The sequence below is a fragment of the Dryas octopetala genome, chromosome 7 (genome assembly GCF_963921425.1).
Source record: "Dryas octopetala chromosome 7, drDryOcto1.1, whole genome shotgun sequence".
NCBI lineage: Eukaryota > Viridiplantae > Streptophyta > Magnoliopsida > Rosales > Rosaceae > Dryas > Dryas octopetala.
This window is the reverse complement of record NC_141372.1, coordinates 4,466,447-4,483,864: the sequence shown is the minus strand read 5'-3', so window position 1 is coordinate 4,483,864 and position 17,418 is coordinate 4,466,447. Positions and strand designations below refer to the sequence as shown.

The 17,418-nt window shown below is 35.1% G+C and overlaps 1 protein-coding gene and 1 pseudogene across 2 annotated transcripts; both read right to left on the bottom strand.

Annotated features, from left to right (window-relative positions):
• Nucleotides 1-7,585: 7,585 nt before the first annotated feature.
• On the bottom strand, nucleotides 7,586-8,605 carry LOC147278743 (ethylene-responsive transcription factor ERF011 pseudogene; annotated as a pseudogene). Its single transcript, XR_015123256.1, has 2 exons — nucleotides 8,448-8,605; nucleotides 7,586-8,314 (listed from the first exon to the last, which is right to left on the bottom strand). The product of XR_015123256.1 is annotated as an ethylene-responsive transcription factor ERF011 pseudogene (transcript).
• Nucleotides 8,606-13,109: 4,504 nt separating this feature from the next.
• LOC147278742 (C2H2-like zinc finger protein) lies at nucleotides 13,110-15,029 on the bottom strand. Its single transcript, XM_086251414.1, has one exon. It carries the CDS (start codon nucleotides 14,929-14,931, stop codon nucleotides 13,678-13,680), a length of 1,254 nt encoding a protein of 417 aa, XP_086107540.1. The 5' UTR covers nucleotides 14,932-15,029; the 3' UTR covers nucleotides 13,110-13,677.
• Between the last annotated feature and the right edge of the window lie 2,389 nt (nucleotides 15,030-17,418).

Genomic DNA, 17,418 nt, shown 5'->3' with positions numbered 1-17,418 from the left:
AAACATGATGAAAGTAAAGAATTGCAAGTTAAATTTAATGGGTAAAAAATAAAATATTGGGTTCGATGGATACCTTAAGATGTATGTGGATTTTTCATTAATTGTAAATTATTTTACTATATCAGGTGTAAAACGTTAATGAATTCGTAACGCTTTTGCTTATATGAAGGAAAAAAGTACAAGAACCTTACTTCTTGAATTGGGCCAGTGTTCACCAGCATTGTAAAACTAACGGTCTAATCTATATAATAAAATAGTATAATTTTTACATTATCTTTGAATCCGAATGGCTGAGATTGTTTTAGCTAAAATTCAATTATCGGTTATCTATTTTCCAAATTTACTTTTCGGTCGAGAATTGGTTTGCCGCCTCTCTCTCCTTAATTATTTTTCCCTTAATTAATTACCGCCTCTCTCTCCTTAATTTATTTTCTCTTATCTATTAAACTAATTACACTCATCAAAATATCGGTTTGCTCAATAAAAAAAGTCGAGTGCGGAGAGGCTATTAGAGATATATAGAACCTATCTGTATATTTAAACTAAGGAGGAAAATATCGCCGAAAATTTTGTTTTTTGGAGAGGGAGAAATTTTATCAGAATACCAAAATATTTTCGTTAAAATTTCAGAAATTTCGATGAAATTCCCAAAATTTTCGTCGAAATTTCGGCTTAGGGTGGGATTTTTGGGTTTCAGTGGGCTTCGGGCGGCAGGGGGCGAGAGAGAGAGAGAGATGAGGTCGGGGAGAGAGAAAGAGATGAGAGAGATGAGGTTGATCTGGCGATGTGTGCGGCTGGAAGAGAGAGATGAGGTTGATTTGGTGGTGTTGCGACTGGAATAGATAGATGAACTCGATCTGGTGTGTGAGGTTTGGTGTGTGCAGCTGGAAGAGAGAGATGAGGTTGGGGAGAAAGAGAGAAAAACTAAAGCTTAATGAGTTAAAGCCTCAGACTAAGGAGTGAAGATGATCTGAGAAAGAGAGATGGTTGATCTGCCAATTAAAGCCTCAGAGAGAGATGGTCATTCTGCCAATTACTTGTTTCTAGGCAGAGCCAATCAGCCAATCCAATTTTACTTCTTTTGGTTTTTGTCTTTTTTGTCAATTTCACTTTGTACTTTTAAGTTTTTAACATAACATTTTTATTCCAAATTCTTTTAACAATTTTAATTGATTTTAATTGATTTTGGGTTTTCAATTTTTTAAAACTCAAAATAGAAATTACCCAAAAGCCCTTCACAATCAAACGCCTGTAACTTTTAAACCGAAGCTCCAATTCAAGAATAGTTCGCGTGTATGCGTTTGTGCGATCGAGATATTTCCAATGGCACAAAAATTAAGATTAAAAACACATTATTGAAAATAGTCAACTTTGGAGTCAAACTAAATTATAAAAAATTTAATTAAAACAAACATTTTTAAAAACAATCACTATCCAATTTTTTTGAAATTTGGAGAATTTGTGAAATTAAAATTTTAGGTAAACTGCTGTCACCGCTGCTGCACCAGGTTGGTTCTCCTTTAACTCAATTCGGCTCAATTTGATTATCAAAGACCATTTCCAAGTCCTTTTGAGTAAGCTTGCTACTTCCCATTGCTACAATGGTGATTTATTCGTGTAATTTTATTATGTAATTATTAATTAGTGAAACATTTTTTTAACAGTATTTGCCTTTAGCGCGTATTATATTCATCACATATCACATGAAACCTACCATATAATTTGGTTTATTCAATATTTTTTATCATTGTAGTACATAATATGTTAAATAAACATATAATAAATTTTCATTCAAAATTTCTGTATTTTGATAGCAATTTTCGTCGTTTCAGTCTAATTTTTGTCGAAATTTAAAAATTTTTGAAATTTTCTCGAAACCCGAAATTTTATTCCTTGATTAAAACTACTTGAAAAGAGTTTAACACACATTATTGACTTGGTGCCATAATGAAAGAGCCCTTTGTCTACAAGGTTATTCTTGTCATTATCTACTGGTTTCCTGTTTTGTTGTGGAATTGCATTTGTGTCATCAAAAGTTTAGATGCCATGAAAAAGCTTCTTGTTTTTTTTTCTTTGCCCCAAACAAGAAAAATCTGAAAAACAGAATTTGATTCATAAATTGATATGCCCAGTGCATCAAATTTGGCTAATTCTTCTTTTCATTTGAAACTTTTGTTAATTGTAGTATTCAAATTTGTATAATCTTTAAAATCAAATTAATGAATTTCACCAAAAAAAAAAAAATCAAATTAATGAAAACCCAGGCCCAAAGGATGAAATAGTGAATAATTGGGTACAGTGAAGGTGGGGTCGTGGAGTTGATTTGGGCCTCAAATTTCAGTTTTTGGGTCGAGGACCTCTAGGCGCATTGAATATACCTGCTAGTTAACTCCTCGGCCCTGCTAATAAAGGCCGTTTTCGGGTTGGACCCGATTGCAAAAGTTGAGTTAAATCCGGTGCGCATGCTATCTTTAATCTTCTTGTTAATAGTTCACATCTTTTTTTTTTTTTTTTTTGGTAAAATGGAAGCTACACAGCCAACAACACAAAAACTAACCAGGAATATACCACACATCTTTTCTTTTCAATAATATTTATTATTATTCACATGCCTTATTTCAAGCTTGTTTGCATTAATTTCAAAATTTCAATCAAAGCTGAATTTATGAAATGTATTCTATATTTTTATGTGTTTCTTTAGTTTTTGTGTTTCTTTCTTTGATTTGTTCAATAAAACCTTATTCTAATGAATGTTTTTCAACACGTGACTATATAATGTTACCCTTGAGGATATTCAAAGTTGGGTAGGTAGGGGCATGTAGTGTAAAACAATTGACAAAGAAGAAAGATTGATCGATCTATAAGTCTGAAATTTCCCGCAGTAGATACAAATTCAAGGTGTTTGTAATTTCGTACATTGACTGCTGCTAACATACATGCATTGTTTTTGCATTTACTTTTGGTAACTGAATCATGTGTAGTGAGATGAAACAATGGACATGATAGGGCTACTGAAAAAACTATATGATAATATTGAAGGAAATTGAAGCATTCAACTCAAAATCAATTGGTAATAGGAAGAGAGACCTAAAATTCTTATAAGCACTTACATATATAAGACATTAAGACTATAATTTTCTAAGGTGGAAATGTTTTGGGTTGAATATACAAATTTCCTTCAAATATGAACCAGTTGTAATTTGAGGAAGAATAATTAATGTTCCATGTCACATAAATATCCTACAACCTTTTTCTTTCTTTGGTCTGAAAATATGTCTGCATGAAGACGTGTAATTATATCTTATCATCTTAAGCAACTTTCTTTGAACTTAAGATGTTTATGCACTATCTAGAAATTGAATTTTTACGCAAAGGACCATGGTAGAGACTATAGACTTGATATTCTTTTACTTGAGACCTGATTTTGATGTATTTGATAGAGTTTTTTATTTTTAGTTTTTAATGTTGAACACCATTTTTACCTACAGTAAGAAATAGTTCAGCGGGCATTTTGAATGTCAAAGTTGTTTCTGAACGTACTCAAAACTTTTTTGTCAGCTAGGATGATAGGGTGCTGTTTGCTTTGCTTTGTTCTACACATAGAACAAATTTTAACCTTGGTGCTCTGTCTTATCCTAATATTCTTTGATCCACTGTCCACTACCCAGATCCATATGAGTGGCAAACAGCAATGGTAGTTATTTCTTTTTTCAATAAATAAATGATTTTGATTCTGCTTTGGGCACTGCTAGTGAGCTCCCACTTCACAGGTTTGGCCTTCACACTATCCAAGATTTCTTGATGTAATTTTCACCTTAAGTTGCAATGTTTCATTGCAGCTTTAAATTACAGGAATATTTAAATTGCCTTGTCTTTTTTTTTTTCTTTTTTTTTTTTAATAATCCCTGTCATTTCCTTTTCTCTATATCTCTGTCTCAGTGTCTCTCTGTGTGTTTCTGTGTAAAATTGTGTTGGCGGTTGCTATATTCTGTTTTCTTTTTATTCTTGGCACCGACTCACTTCCACATCACCCAAAGAAAAGATAATCATCCACTTACATGGTCATATTCTTTTTTCTTGGCTATAGGCCTATAAGTGTTATTTGCTTTTATTTAAATGTAGAAGTTTTCCATTTATTGCACTATATATAGTAACTATACCTGATTTTTCATTGTTGTATTTTCTAATGTTTTATATGCTAACACAATAAGGATTGTCCTTTGTGAATACAATTGTTGCAGTTTAGTGGTTTGAACATCTATAGACCAAGACCTTTGCTTCATGGTGCAGCCTTTCCATTTGTTACTGATAGAGTTTCTCTCCAATTGGTTTCTTAATGAAACACTCATGATAATTATATGTTAAGAACTTAAGATTTCAATTTAAAGTGTAATAAATTTCAATCTAAAGTCTAATTCACTGATGTTGATCGTTGACCGACTACTTTTTGCTATATCATTAAAATGCACCACTATGTTCATGTAACTCCTGCAACATTAAATAGATTATTTGCCTATAAAAGAATCATTTTGTATGTATATGAATGATTCGTCATCAAGCAATCATCTTACTGCAAATTAAAATTCTTCAAAATCAATATGACGTCCACTAGCTAGTATAGCTTAATGTTACAGATGGTGTGTCCTTGTCTTAATTTGTCCCTACTAATTGCCTTGAATGTTAAGGCAAACTTTGATATTAACTTTGGTGATGATTCATCGAGTTCCTCTTTTCATGCTTTGGCATATAGTAGGTATCACTGTCTTGGCCCTATTGGGGTGATTTGCTGTATTTTAGATCTTTATTCTGTGCTGAACCGCTAGCTAGCTTGTAATTGCTATCACTAACAAAGTAAAAAGTATTATTGTGACAAGTCAATGCTGAAATGCCCCTTGTATTCAGTTGAATAACTAAAGCTAGAGGAAGCAGTACTAGTACTGCTCATAGTCCTGGACTGAAGCGGCATCGGCATGCTTTGATTGTGAGGAGGCTATCCGACTGCAACATTTTGTATAAACAATTGCAAATTGCAAATTGCAATATTGCATATCTTTCCTTTTCACTTTTTCTTGTGTTCCCTATCTATGTGCACTGCATGCAGTAACTGCCCCATACTGACCACCGCTATTTGAGGTTTCATTGGAAGTAAACACACACCACACACACACACACATACACACTCACACACAAGGCTTTGAGATTTTGTTTTGGACTTTGGAGATCATCAAATATTCTATGTAAGCTCTTAGCTTTTGTTGGTGGGGAGGCACTACCTGCTTTCCCTACATAGCTCAATTACTTAATCTACAAAAGATATCCATATCTTTGATCTTTGAGATTCAGTTGGTGTAGTTCTTACTTGTGAGTTAAGGTGACAACCTGGTTACAGATGCATAAGATAACTGAAGATATGTGTTGTTAAAGATTATGGGGAAGGATTTTAAGAAATTCTTTAAATGTTCTCATTGTTAAAGATGTGAATTTTGAATACATATCTGCTGTTGTTTAGATTGAGAAGCAAGGTGAGTTCTGAGTCTTCTGACCCTTTGATTTAGAAAATGTGGTTTATGAATTAAATAGTGGATGTTGTTATCTGTAAAGGGAGAGTATGTTCACTGTCCACACACGCCAGCGAAATGCCCTTTTCTATAAAGTCAAGTTATGTAGGGAGATATTTCGAATGAAGATGAAAGATAAGCTTTTATAAAAGGCATGGTGATCATAAACCAATTAAGTTTAAGCAGAACTCATTTTTGGGAATTTTACATGCCCAGTCACCTTCTTCTATATTTAGTAATAACTAAACTTTGTCAAGACATTTACCATGTTTTAGCTGCTGGATGAAAATTGAATGGTTAATACAAATGTCTGTGACTCTGTTTGGTCTGCCATTCAAAAACTGTTCCAAGAACATTTTCTTCTTTATTTCATGAATGATATCTTATTTATATAATAATAATTGACAACATATATAATAAATCTCTAATATCATCATTTTCCTATATATATATTATGGATAACCACAAGGGTGCTAAGCTTCAAACAGAAAAGGCCACTTCATTATGTTATATTGTTATATCTTAATTCGACAAAGACAAGGTTACTCCTTTAAATTAGTGAAATTTGATTTAACAACAAAACTCATAGGCTAAATCTTGAATGGGGCATGCCCCATGAAAGAATCTCTCAAAGTCATTAACTTCATTAAAAAAATAGGAGTTGAAAGTCATACCATTCACAAAAATTTAATAATACCATTCAATCATTTGGGCCAAAGAAGAAATCCAAGTGCTGCAAAATTGAAGAACCAACAATAATTATAAGAGAGAGCCCTGCAAGATCCATGAACACCGTAGATTTATTTAATTCTAATAAGAAAATTAATTTTTTTTTTTTAAAAAAAAGTCAAAATTTGATCAGAAAAGACAGTTGGGCCGCCACAGATTTTGTCTACAGATTAAGAAAAGAAAAGGAATCCTCCATCCAGATCACATCCCAAAACTCAATTAATCCTCATAGCTAGTCATACTAATAAGCACTAATTACGCAGACCCGAAAATAAAATAATAATATTAATAATAAAAGAGGAGAAAAAGCATCACCGTCCACCGTCCACCGTCCATGAGGACCATCATATTCATACACGTACCTATCAACCTCCATTGTAAACAAACCTAGCCAGCTTTCGTAAGCTTCCACCATCCTATGAGTCCATCAATGATACATATGACATATTGACATGGACCAGTTTTCTATTCATCGACGAGTGTAGACAAAGTGACGTGATGACCGAGATAGACACATTAAACTTACAGGATCATCTACGAAAGCTTCGTGATGAATGAGATAGTTAGTCATAGACACATTAAACTTACAGGATCATCTACGAGAGCTTTTCGATGATCTCTAACTCTCTCATATACATGCTTGACACCACCACAAGCAAAGCAAGCACGTCATGAATAACCGGTTCTTGGTCCCCCAAACTCTTTCTTTCTTATCTCCTTATCTACAATTGTATTTGTTTTGGCAAGTTGATCAACAGAAAATTAATATAGTGACCAACTGACAAAAATTAGATAGCTACCCTACCCCCTGTTTTTTTCTTTAACCACTTTCAATCTTGTTTTCTTGGTAACAAAATTTGGGGCCGAAAGCCGCCCCATAGCCTCAGCCCCAAGCAACAAACACCAACACGTACCTAACAAGCAGTCTTCATCAACCCATATGAAGTTGCCTGCTGTGAAGTTGCTGCAACTTGCATGACCAAGATTGGCTGCTCAGAAAACTTTGTCCCCCCAATAATTGTAATTATCTCAAGAACTTCATTGGAAAACCATCAAAATCAAGACTGAGAAAAATTAAGAGAAGCAAAATAACATTGAAATTAATGAATTCCTTGATGACCAATTACTCATAATTACTGTTGCCCTTCAGCTGGTTTTAAGTGCTGTTGTTACAATTGAGAAACTATACTAATCAACACAGAATCATGGATATGATCATATCCTTAATTCTGACGCAAAATAATTATACCTTCTCTGTTTCTTTCACTTATTGCACGCACCAACGTAGGGTATGGCCATGACCAACTAAGATCGATATATAAATATAAAAAAGAAAACCGTTTAAAAAAAAAAAAAAAAAAAAAGGAAAAACAAAGAGCCGGCTAGAGAAAAATATACTAATTTATAAACAGTTGGTGACCGATCACGATCGGTTTTATCTCTCTAACACCTCTCTTTTTAATTTTCATCTGAGTTTTCCGGGTCCGGGTACTCGTTCAAATCGGGCTTCTGGGAAACCCGACTTGAAGTTTTGGATTGCGTGGGCGGTCCACGGAGAGCAGTTTGGACAGCGTCGACTTTGGCCCCAACCTCGGTGGCCTTCTTGCGTATGGAAGCCGCCGACATGTCGTGTAGCTGCGCCTGCTGGTCTTCTTGGAAAATCAACTCCGGGAAGTTAAGGCGGGCGGAGGGGCCTCGGAGGTAGAAAACGGCGGTGTCGTAGGCTCGGGCGGCGGCGACGGGGGTGGTGTATGAGCCGAGCCAAATCCTGGAGCGCTTGTTGGGTTCTCGAATCTCAGCCACCCACTTGCCCCACTTCCTCATCCTTATCCCTCTATAAGGCTTTGTATTCCCTTGTTGTTGTTGTTGTTGGTGTTGTCTTTGCTTGCGTTTCTCTACGCTTGTGGAGGAAGACGACGACGATGAACAACACTCTCCTTCCATATCCCCCAATAAATTAATAAACTGGGTAATCTGATAAGTAATTGTAATATCGATCTCTTCCTCTTGTTGGTCCTTAGAAGAAACTATGTGTATATATATCCAAAATACAAAACAAAAACCCAAAGGATCAGAAATATGTATATATATAGGAAAAAATGCATATTAATGAATTATTAATAATGGAAATTAAGAGGGGGGATAGAATTAGTTTCGTACTTGGCTGCTAGTGTGTCGTCTGAGCACGGCCGCCACGTTGATGTATCTTGAAGATAAATCCAAAAATGGCCGACATATTCCATCAGCAGCAGCTCCCAACCTAACTTGTTTCTTTCTTCTTTCTCTGCCTAATTAAGCAGTATGTTTTGGGTTCTCTCGCTTATTATGCTTAGTGATGAAAAGGCGTTTTGCAGTTTATATAAAGGATGGAGGACCCACTTAGCGGTTTTGTGGGTTTTGCTCATAAATATTTCTAAAAAATTATTATGTGCGGTCCTAATATTATGCTGCATAAAGACGTGATCGTTATAAATTTACTTAAAATTATAATAAGTGTTATTAATATTTATAATTTTAAATCTTAAACAATACATTCACAAAATACTATATGTATTATAATTTGAGTACATCGCTAATGTCATATCAATATGTCACATGAAATTACGGTAAAATACAATAAATTTGAAAGTGTTATAATCGTAACATCATCTGACATGTTGAAGTGTTACTAATTCAAGAGAAGCGCTCTAAAGTTAACTGGTTAGCAAGTTAATATAAAGTTAGCCATGTTTTTGAGCCCACCACATGAGTAATTTCATATTTTGAACCGTTTATTTTTTAGAACTCACTTCGATAATTATCATTGCAAAAAATAACCAAACCAGAAACTATTTAATCATCTAAATGTGATTAAATAAATAGACAAATACTATGTTTCGATAAAAGTATATAAATAGTTATTATTATAATTAAATAGCTAAAAGACTTTCGATTGATGATATTTTTCAAATGACCTTTGAAGTGAGGTTTACAAAATGAACGGATTGAATTATTAGATTATATCATATGGTGGATAAAGGTAATTAGTTTGGTATTAATTTGCTAACTAGTTAGTTTTAGAGTATTATTGTATATCTAAAATTCTAAACTCAAAATAATATCCTTGTACATTGTTTTGATAATTATAATTTGAATTGATTAATAATATTACATTATAGGTTATAATGCAAATGTCGTATAGTGCTACAGTTGTACACACAAATATTTCGGTTTTGTGGGCACGTGAGAGAGAGAGAGAGAACCGATGTGGATGGATGGATGTTTACGCCTCTTGTACGCAATCACTTGGTACAACACAACACAGCACCCCTTCCTGCTAAGGTTTTGTTTGTCAAACTGAAATAACTGGAGGCTGTGATTAATGCATCATCTTCAATCTTCAATTCTCCATATGTACTTGTTGTTTTGTTTGTTGCCACTTGCGAATTCAGATAACGATCAAGATCAGATTTTGAAAGACCCACATAGGTCGGTGACGGATGGACCAATATGGAACCTCATCCAGTGAAAATATCAAAATTGCCAAGAAAAACTCTACTTCGTTGTGATGATAATTGACGCTGGTTGGTTCAAGTAATTTGCAAGGCCCTGTCACTTTTTTTGACACGAATTGATGTGTCAAATATTTTCTGTCATATGCCAAAGTAAGTACAATTTTACATAAGAAAAAATGTAGGTAATTATACACAAGGATCCAAAATTTCCGAATTTATATTATATTGATGTTTGTAGTATTATACTATTATCTGGGTGGATTATTGATTTTCTTTTCCAAAATAGTACCTCCACAAAATTTTTAATTATTATTTTTTATAATAAGATTATCTATTTTGGGAGCTTTACTTGCCAGGGCCACCTAAAACTAATCAAAATAATAATTTTGGGACGTGTCGGATGTGCAGTGGCTTACGGATAGTTATTCCTAGTGGTCAATTTGTATATTGACTTCAACGTCATGGAAACTCCAGTACAAAACCCACCGGGCAGTTATTCCCTGCTTCACTCTACCTAAATATAGGTTTGGGTCGTCAACTAAATTCACTAAATACAATAATATCATGGGGTAGAGGATGAGCTTTTGTTTTTTCTTTTTAATTTTAGGTTTGGGTCATCAACTAGATATTCACATAATATCATGGGGTAGAGGTTCTAGAGGATGAGGTTTTTAATTATTTTTTTTTGGACATACAAGTAGAAGACCGGGTTCGAAATTCTCTCGGACGCAAAAGTTTATTCCTTATAATGAAATGATATATCACATATCATCATGTTGTGATGATTATTGGAAAACACTATTGACACTCTTAAAAAGTCATCTTACCTTCAACATGTACAAATTTTTTATTATGTTTTTTTTTTAAATTAAAATGCAAGATAACTATTTTAGAGTGTCAAAACATCACCCTTATTATTATTCACTAATATAACAATTTTCTTCTTTCATGGAGAATATTGCATCCATTCTCGTCTTTGTTTGGTTGTTGGGAAAGAAGGGTAAATTAAGAGAAATCTAAAAGAGAGCATAGATTCAAAGATTAGTGAATCCATAATGTTTCTTATATATATCATAAATATTTTGCAATGCATTATTGTTGGCTAAGGTATATGCTATTGTGCTGTTAAGTCATATAAGTTCCAAGGAGGTCGACTATTGATGTCGACGGTCGTTTAATACTTAATAGAGTTCTAGACTTCTAGTATATCAACTCTCTATGTCTTGTTAGCCCTAGAAAGTATGTTCGACTAAAAAAGTGATAATTTATAATATCTTTTTTAGTTCGTATGAAATTAAATGTGGGTAGAAATGAAAGTCGGTTAGGTATTGTTAAAAAAGTGGTAAACAAGAAATAAAACACATGCTACTTTTTGTTTGGGAGATGTAGGACGTGGGGCACGCCTCGTTGGCCCATTTGGAGATTCAGTCGGCTGCGGCAAATAATTATAGGAAAATGGATATTGCCTACCATTCTACCAATACATAATAATCTGAAAAGCCTACAGATTATTTATACAAAGGAGACAAACAAAAAAAGAAACTTTTATTAATAAGCCACAACATATAACATTTTTCAGTCATAAACTCAAACTTCTAATATGTTTATTTTTAATCCACAAGATATATTTTTAAGTCACAAGATATATTTCTAAGTCACAATTCAAGAAAAATCAAGTATAAAACATTCAATACTATTTAAACTCAAGCATACCCAAGTAAGGTATTCAAGCATACCCAAGTTTTAGTTAAATTAATTTTTGAATTATTTTGAGAGCTTAGGATTTATGGTATAATCTTTAAAATTTAAATGACTAAAACCCTAAAACCCTAAATATGAAATCATAAAACCTAAATTCTAAATGTTTAAACCTTAAATAATACTACATCATTCAACAAAGTATAACTCTAAAAAAGTTACATAATGCATCATAACAAAAATAAAGTGTAACTCTTTACATTCGGCATTATAACAAGATGAAGTATAACTCTGTGAGAGTTATATACGGCGTCCAAAAAAAATTTAGTTTTAAGCCACTCCTTATAGCTTAAAAATAAACAGATCTTTTACATGAGTTTTTAAGTGAAACTTACAATTTTTTGTGACTTTTTGCTAATTTACTTTACAATAAAAATATATTACAAAGATTGTTTTGATAAAATTATCAATGCCATGTTAGATGTATTCCTCTAAGCCAACAATGAATGTTTATTAATTAACATAAGACTACAATGTTGTAAGAATTGTGTACCTATTACATATAATACAATTATAATAATTATCCTTGGGGTTTCTTAAATCGCCTGTGCCTGGATATTTGTCTCTGTCATGGACACATGGTCATGGACATGAATTTCTATCTTCAGGTCATTTAAGTAATCATAGAACTACTCTATTATTCATAGTCACTACAAGGCTACAAGTTCCCAATATTGCTGCCAATTATAAAGCAGTTCGGAGGTCTTATACTAGAAGGTCATTTACAATTTCCAAAGAGGACAATGTAGAAGCTCAAGTTCAGAAATGATGAATACCTGTAAAGGAGACTCATAGGAAGCCATCTGCAACCCCAACATTGACACCCACACACGCCTAGTTAAAAATTAAAATCACCAAGCCTTCATGGTAGAATTCTATGGCATTGTTTTGGCACATCACAATTAGTGTTGGGTGAACCAAATTCTAGGAAGGAGCTATCATTGTTTGTCTATTAGTGCAAATCAGCATTAAACTTCAAACTAAGGAGATTTCATGCATGATATATAGGAATGCAATTTGGCTACACCATAGTTACCCCAACAACCTCATGAAGAGAAAACAAGTAAAGTCTCAATTATATATACACGTAGGGTCTTTGCCTCAGTCCAGTGAAGTCTTTAAGAAGAGAAAAGGAACTATATATATAGATGTGTAGGGTTTTCAATAAACTCTATCCTTGCAATTATATCATCTAACAACGCACATGGAGTTTTGAACCAAGTGCTCAATGTGATTACAACAGTTGTATAATCCAATTCTTGTCCTAGAAATATTATAACCATTCCTGGCCCTAGATATACAACAGTTGTATATGTGCTTTCAAGTGATCCAGATAAGGATGAGGAACAACATTTGAAACCAGTCTATACAAAGCATTTTGATAACACCATCTGAATAGTATTTAATCAAACGAGGCACCATTTATCTTCAACTAATTCAAAAGGAACTTTATTGACAAAAAAACTCTGCTCCTTGGGGTATTACGGCAAATGCAAATGCGTAAAGTTTGTAAACTGCAATTAGTAGTTCTTACTATTAGTAGTTCAAGTAAGAAACAAGACACTGAAACTAACTAATCAATCATCTTCTGCAATTGTATATTTCTAAACATCCACTACCAAACAAATGGCATGTTAAACAATAAGCATGAGGCAAAAGCTAAAACAACAAATGAAATGCAATCGTATACTAAACATTGATAACTAATTCTGGTAGAGCTTAGTTGGTGGATTACTAATTACACCTTCATCAAACAATTATACCAAAATAATTAGGGCAGAACAATAAACATTAGTATTCATAATAGCTAAAAGAAATGTAAACGAAAGGAAATTGGGACCTTCAAATGTGGACGATGAGGAAGGAAATTCTGGCGATACACATCCTGTGCACTCTTAAATGAAGAAATTATAAACACTGTATGTACATTCTGAAAATAATCAATTGCATCCTTGACAAGAATGACCAATCAGAATAACCATTCCTTCCTCGTCTCCTTGTATTCCTATACATCCAAATGCATAGTTTCTCAACCTCAGCATTCAGCAAACTAAACCAGTGTCACAACTGAATCAAATGGCCCCAAAGGACCCCACTTCAATCAAATGCCTGACCCAACAACCAACTAAGCTTTCCAATCAAAAAAACTCATCCTCATCCTCACTATCCTCCGATAAATAGTCCTGACCAATATCGTCTTCCACCCAGTCTCCTTCTTCCACTTCCCCTTCCCCTTCCGAAAATGCCGAAATCCTCAATCCACCGGACTGAGACCTCCCTATAAGAAGTTCATCAACCACACTGTCCATTTCACTCCCACCATCAAAACCCAAATCCGAAAAGAACCCATCACCATTACCATCATCATCCCCATCAAAGAACTCACTTCTCCTCCTTTTGGGCACCAAATCTTTATCCTTAACCTCCCCATTTTCAACCCCAATCCACGGCACCCAAACATCTGCATGCCTCCCCAAAGCTCTATCCATATCGCCCACCACCACAGTCCCCAAATTGGCCTCTCTCGCCTTCCTCAACATCTCCGAAAAATCCGAATCATCCGAAACCAAGAACAGCCAGTCAATCCCACGGCTCATAGAATGCTGCATTTGCCTCTTCACCGCCCAATCCGCTGCCTGCGGCTTATCCTCCACTGTCTTCACAAAAACCCCAGCTCTCCTCAACTCCGAGGCCAACCCATAACCCACCTTGGGCGTAATCAAACTCGCTGCAGCCTCATTGTACTTATGGTTCCCAGAAACAAACCTCTCCTTAAAACGCTGCCGTTTCTTCCCTTTCAAACACTTCATCCGATTCAGCTTCTTCTGCCTCTCGCGCTCGTGGAGCTGCTTGAAGTGCTTCTTCAAGTCCAAATTGGACTTACACTTTCGACCGCAGACTCCGCAAACGTAGGGCTCCGAGGGCGTGACCAAACCCTTGCGCTCCAGAATGTCGAGCTGCTTGCGCTCGCGGCGTTGCTCGAGGACCCACTGGGGCAAATGAACGAACGCGTGGCGGTTGGCGTAGGCCGACACGTCGACGATCTCGCCGAAGCGCTGGGCCAGCTGCTTCAGTGCCATCGCCGCTTGGTACGGCGGCCCGCGAGGGGGTTTGTTATCCAAGTCCCACAAAACCACCACCTTCTTCTGCTTCGGTGCGTACACGCCTTGCTTGTTTCGCACCATGTCGATTTCGGAGTTCGCGGCTGACGTCACAACGACGCTGCTCTGCCTCCATGTTCTTCTCCTTAAGGTGATGGATTGGGGTTGAGACGAGGGTTTTGGTCTGAGGGTTACGGAGGTTTGGGAATTGAAGAAGGAAGAGGGTGAGGAATGGAGGGAAAGTAGAGGGAAAGCTTTATGGGTCTGTATTGGGTTGAAGATGGGGTTCATGGTTCATTTATGGAGGTCACTCGGTCAGTCAGTCACTCAATTACTGTGAGTGTGTGTGTCTTCGTTGTTTGGTTCATGGTTCTTTCAGGCAGTGTGATCCGTTTGGAATATTTATGGGTATTATCCAGATTCGATCCATTGAGCTTTTTAGAACAGTACTAACTGGGCCTTCTAACTGGGCTTTTCTTAATGGGCTTTCTTAAGAGCTTTGAGTGTAAAGCCCATAGGATAGTACAACCTGGGCTACATACATATCAATGGGCTTCGATAGTTGCTAGGACATGCCCATAGGATACTAAAATAAGCTGCATTCGAAATCCTCTATACTTGGCGTTGAATGAACAAACATTAATATGCATAACTTCTGTTCAATTTAGCTAATTTTATGCTCATTGTTAAGGACAAATTTCTATAAAATAAATTAATTTTGGATAAAATTATACTTTATTTATGGATGAGAGGCATCGCCATTAGTACATCAGACAGCAAAAAATGATCATCTTTTATCCATACATCAAAATTATGAAACATAAGCCTATAACTTGCTAAAAATGTTTACATAATAATATAATATGGTGATGCAATATTGAGGTCATCCCTAGTTGACATGTCATGTTGTTGTTTTCCCAAGTCCTAGATTATCCTCCTAAGAAAGTCTAGTCATTGTAGCCAATGATAGTGGAGGGCAACTATGTCTGCGAGAAGAGAGACAAATGAAATGGAGGAGCTCTTACTTATATGGTTTTGCTCAATTTTCTGCCATAAAAGGCTTTACTATTCGCAGGTCATAATCCTTAATGGTGGCTTTCATTCTTTTTTTGCTCTTTATGATCAATTTGCACTTTCTCTTTTCCTTTTGGAAAAGTCCTTTTGCCTTCGTCAAGATGAGAGAGAGAGAGAGAGAGAGAGAGAGAGAGAGAGAGAGAGAGAGAGAGAGAGTTGCTTCATATGTCCAATTTGACATATCGTCCATTGCAATCTTTCCCACACATTCTTTTGTTTCCTACTGTGTTTTAATGGCTTCTATGGATGATTTTTAAACATGGATTGCTGTAGTTAAAACTCACAAGGAATTTGATGACACTATTGGCATCACCCAAGTTAAGGACTTTCATTTATATTGGTGAGTCCTATAAGCTAAATTATGTATAATACACGATTTTAATTAAAACTTAAGTAAAAATAAACAGAGAATCTGTATTCGTACATAGAGACTAGTCATCCATTCGTTCACATGCCTCAACCATCACACTAGAACATCTTTCCATAATAAACAACTTGACCTCTCTCTCTCTCTCTTTGTTTTGCTTTTATTTTTTGGCAAGATTAAGGATCGATCCATAACACTGTCAAATTATCTTGAAATATATACTTCCTCCTTGATTCATGGCCATGATCTTCAGAATTAATATACACATACTTTTTCCTCATCCATTACCGACCCCAAAAGCAAGTCAATTATATAATATAATTGGGATGATTGGTCACAGGATGATAACTAATAATGTATATAATCTCTCATTAATTTAAATCATGCTGATGACTGATAAGGATTAAGTAAAACGACTTTAATTGGTGGGTCTTCTGCAGTTGAGTAGCTGCCAATCCGGGTTTTGCATAAACATACCTGAAATAATGACTATAGCTATTAAGGACCCAGTAGTTATTATGCAGACCATTCTTTTTGTGCTTGGTTAGTAATAATAAACCTCTTCTAATCTTTAAGCTTCTGCATGTTACCAACTTCATCTTTATTGCAGCTACTGCAGTGAATATGCCTTTACTTCCAACAACATAGGATAAGATTATATATGCATATATCTTGAATAGAATATGTTGGGAGTTCGGACTGGACTGAATTGTGAGACTCATGTCCTCAGCTCGGGTTAAAATTTTGTTCCAGTCCAAAATAGTATTAGGTGTACTAAACATGAGTTAGAAATTAGGTTTGTTGTCCATTTTAATTGAATACATCTTGCCCATTTTAAAACCATTTCCTTTGCCTTAGAAAGGTAGCAGTTGCTACAGTCACCACATAAAACGATCAAAAAAGGATATTGGTTGAATTTTTAAATAGCCCTTTTAACACAATGAAAACAAAATAAGGGAGTCAGTGATGGCTGGATGTACCATGGACTTTGAATCTGTTCAATAACTTTGCACATAAAAGTATAAAACACTAGTAGTTTTGAATTAGGGTCATCACCAAGAATATTAGTTGACAACTATTAAAGAAAGAAAGAAAAATCTATAAAGAAAAAGAGAGGTCAGTGTAAATACTAATATGCCCTTATCCTAAACACAAATTAGTGCCATGCATGTTTGAATCCAGCACCGTTTTTCTACCCCTGTAAGCTTGACCAAAACACAAGAGTAGGGGGGTCCACTCATCCTAATGAGGCCTAGCTTGCCTTTTGCAAAAGCCAAAATTAACCAAACAAAACTAACAATCTAGTTTAAATGCTGAAATAGACTCATTTCTTATGC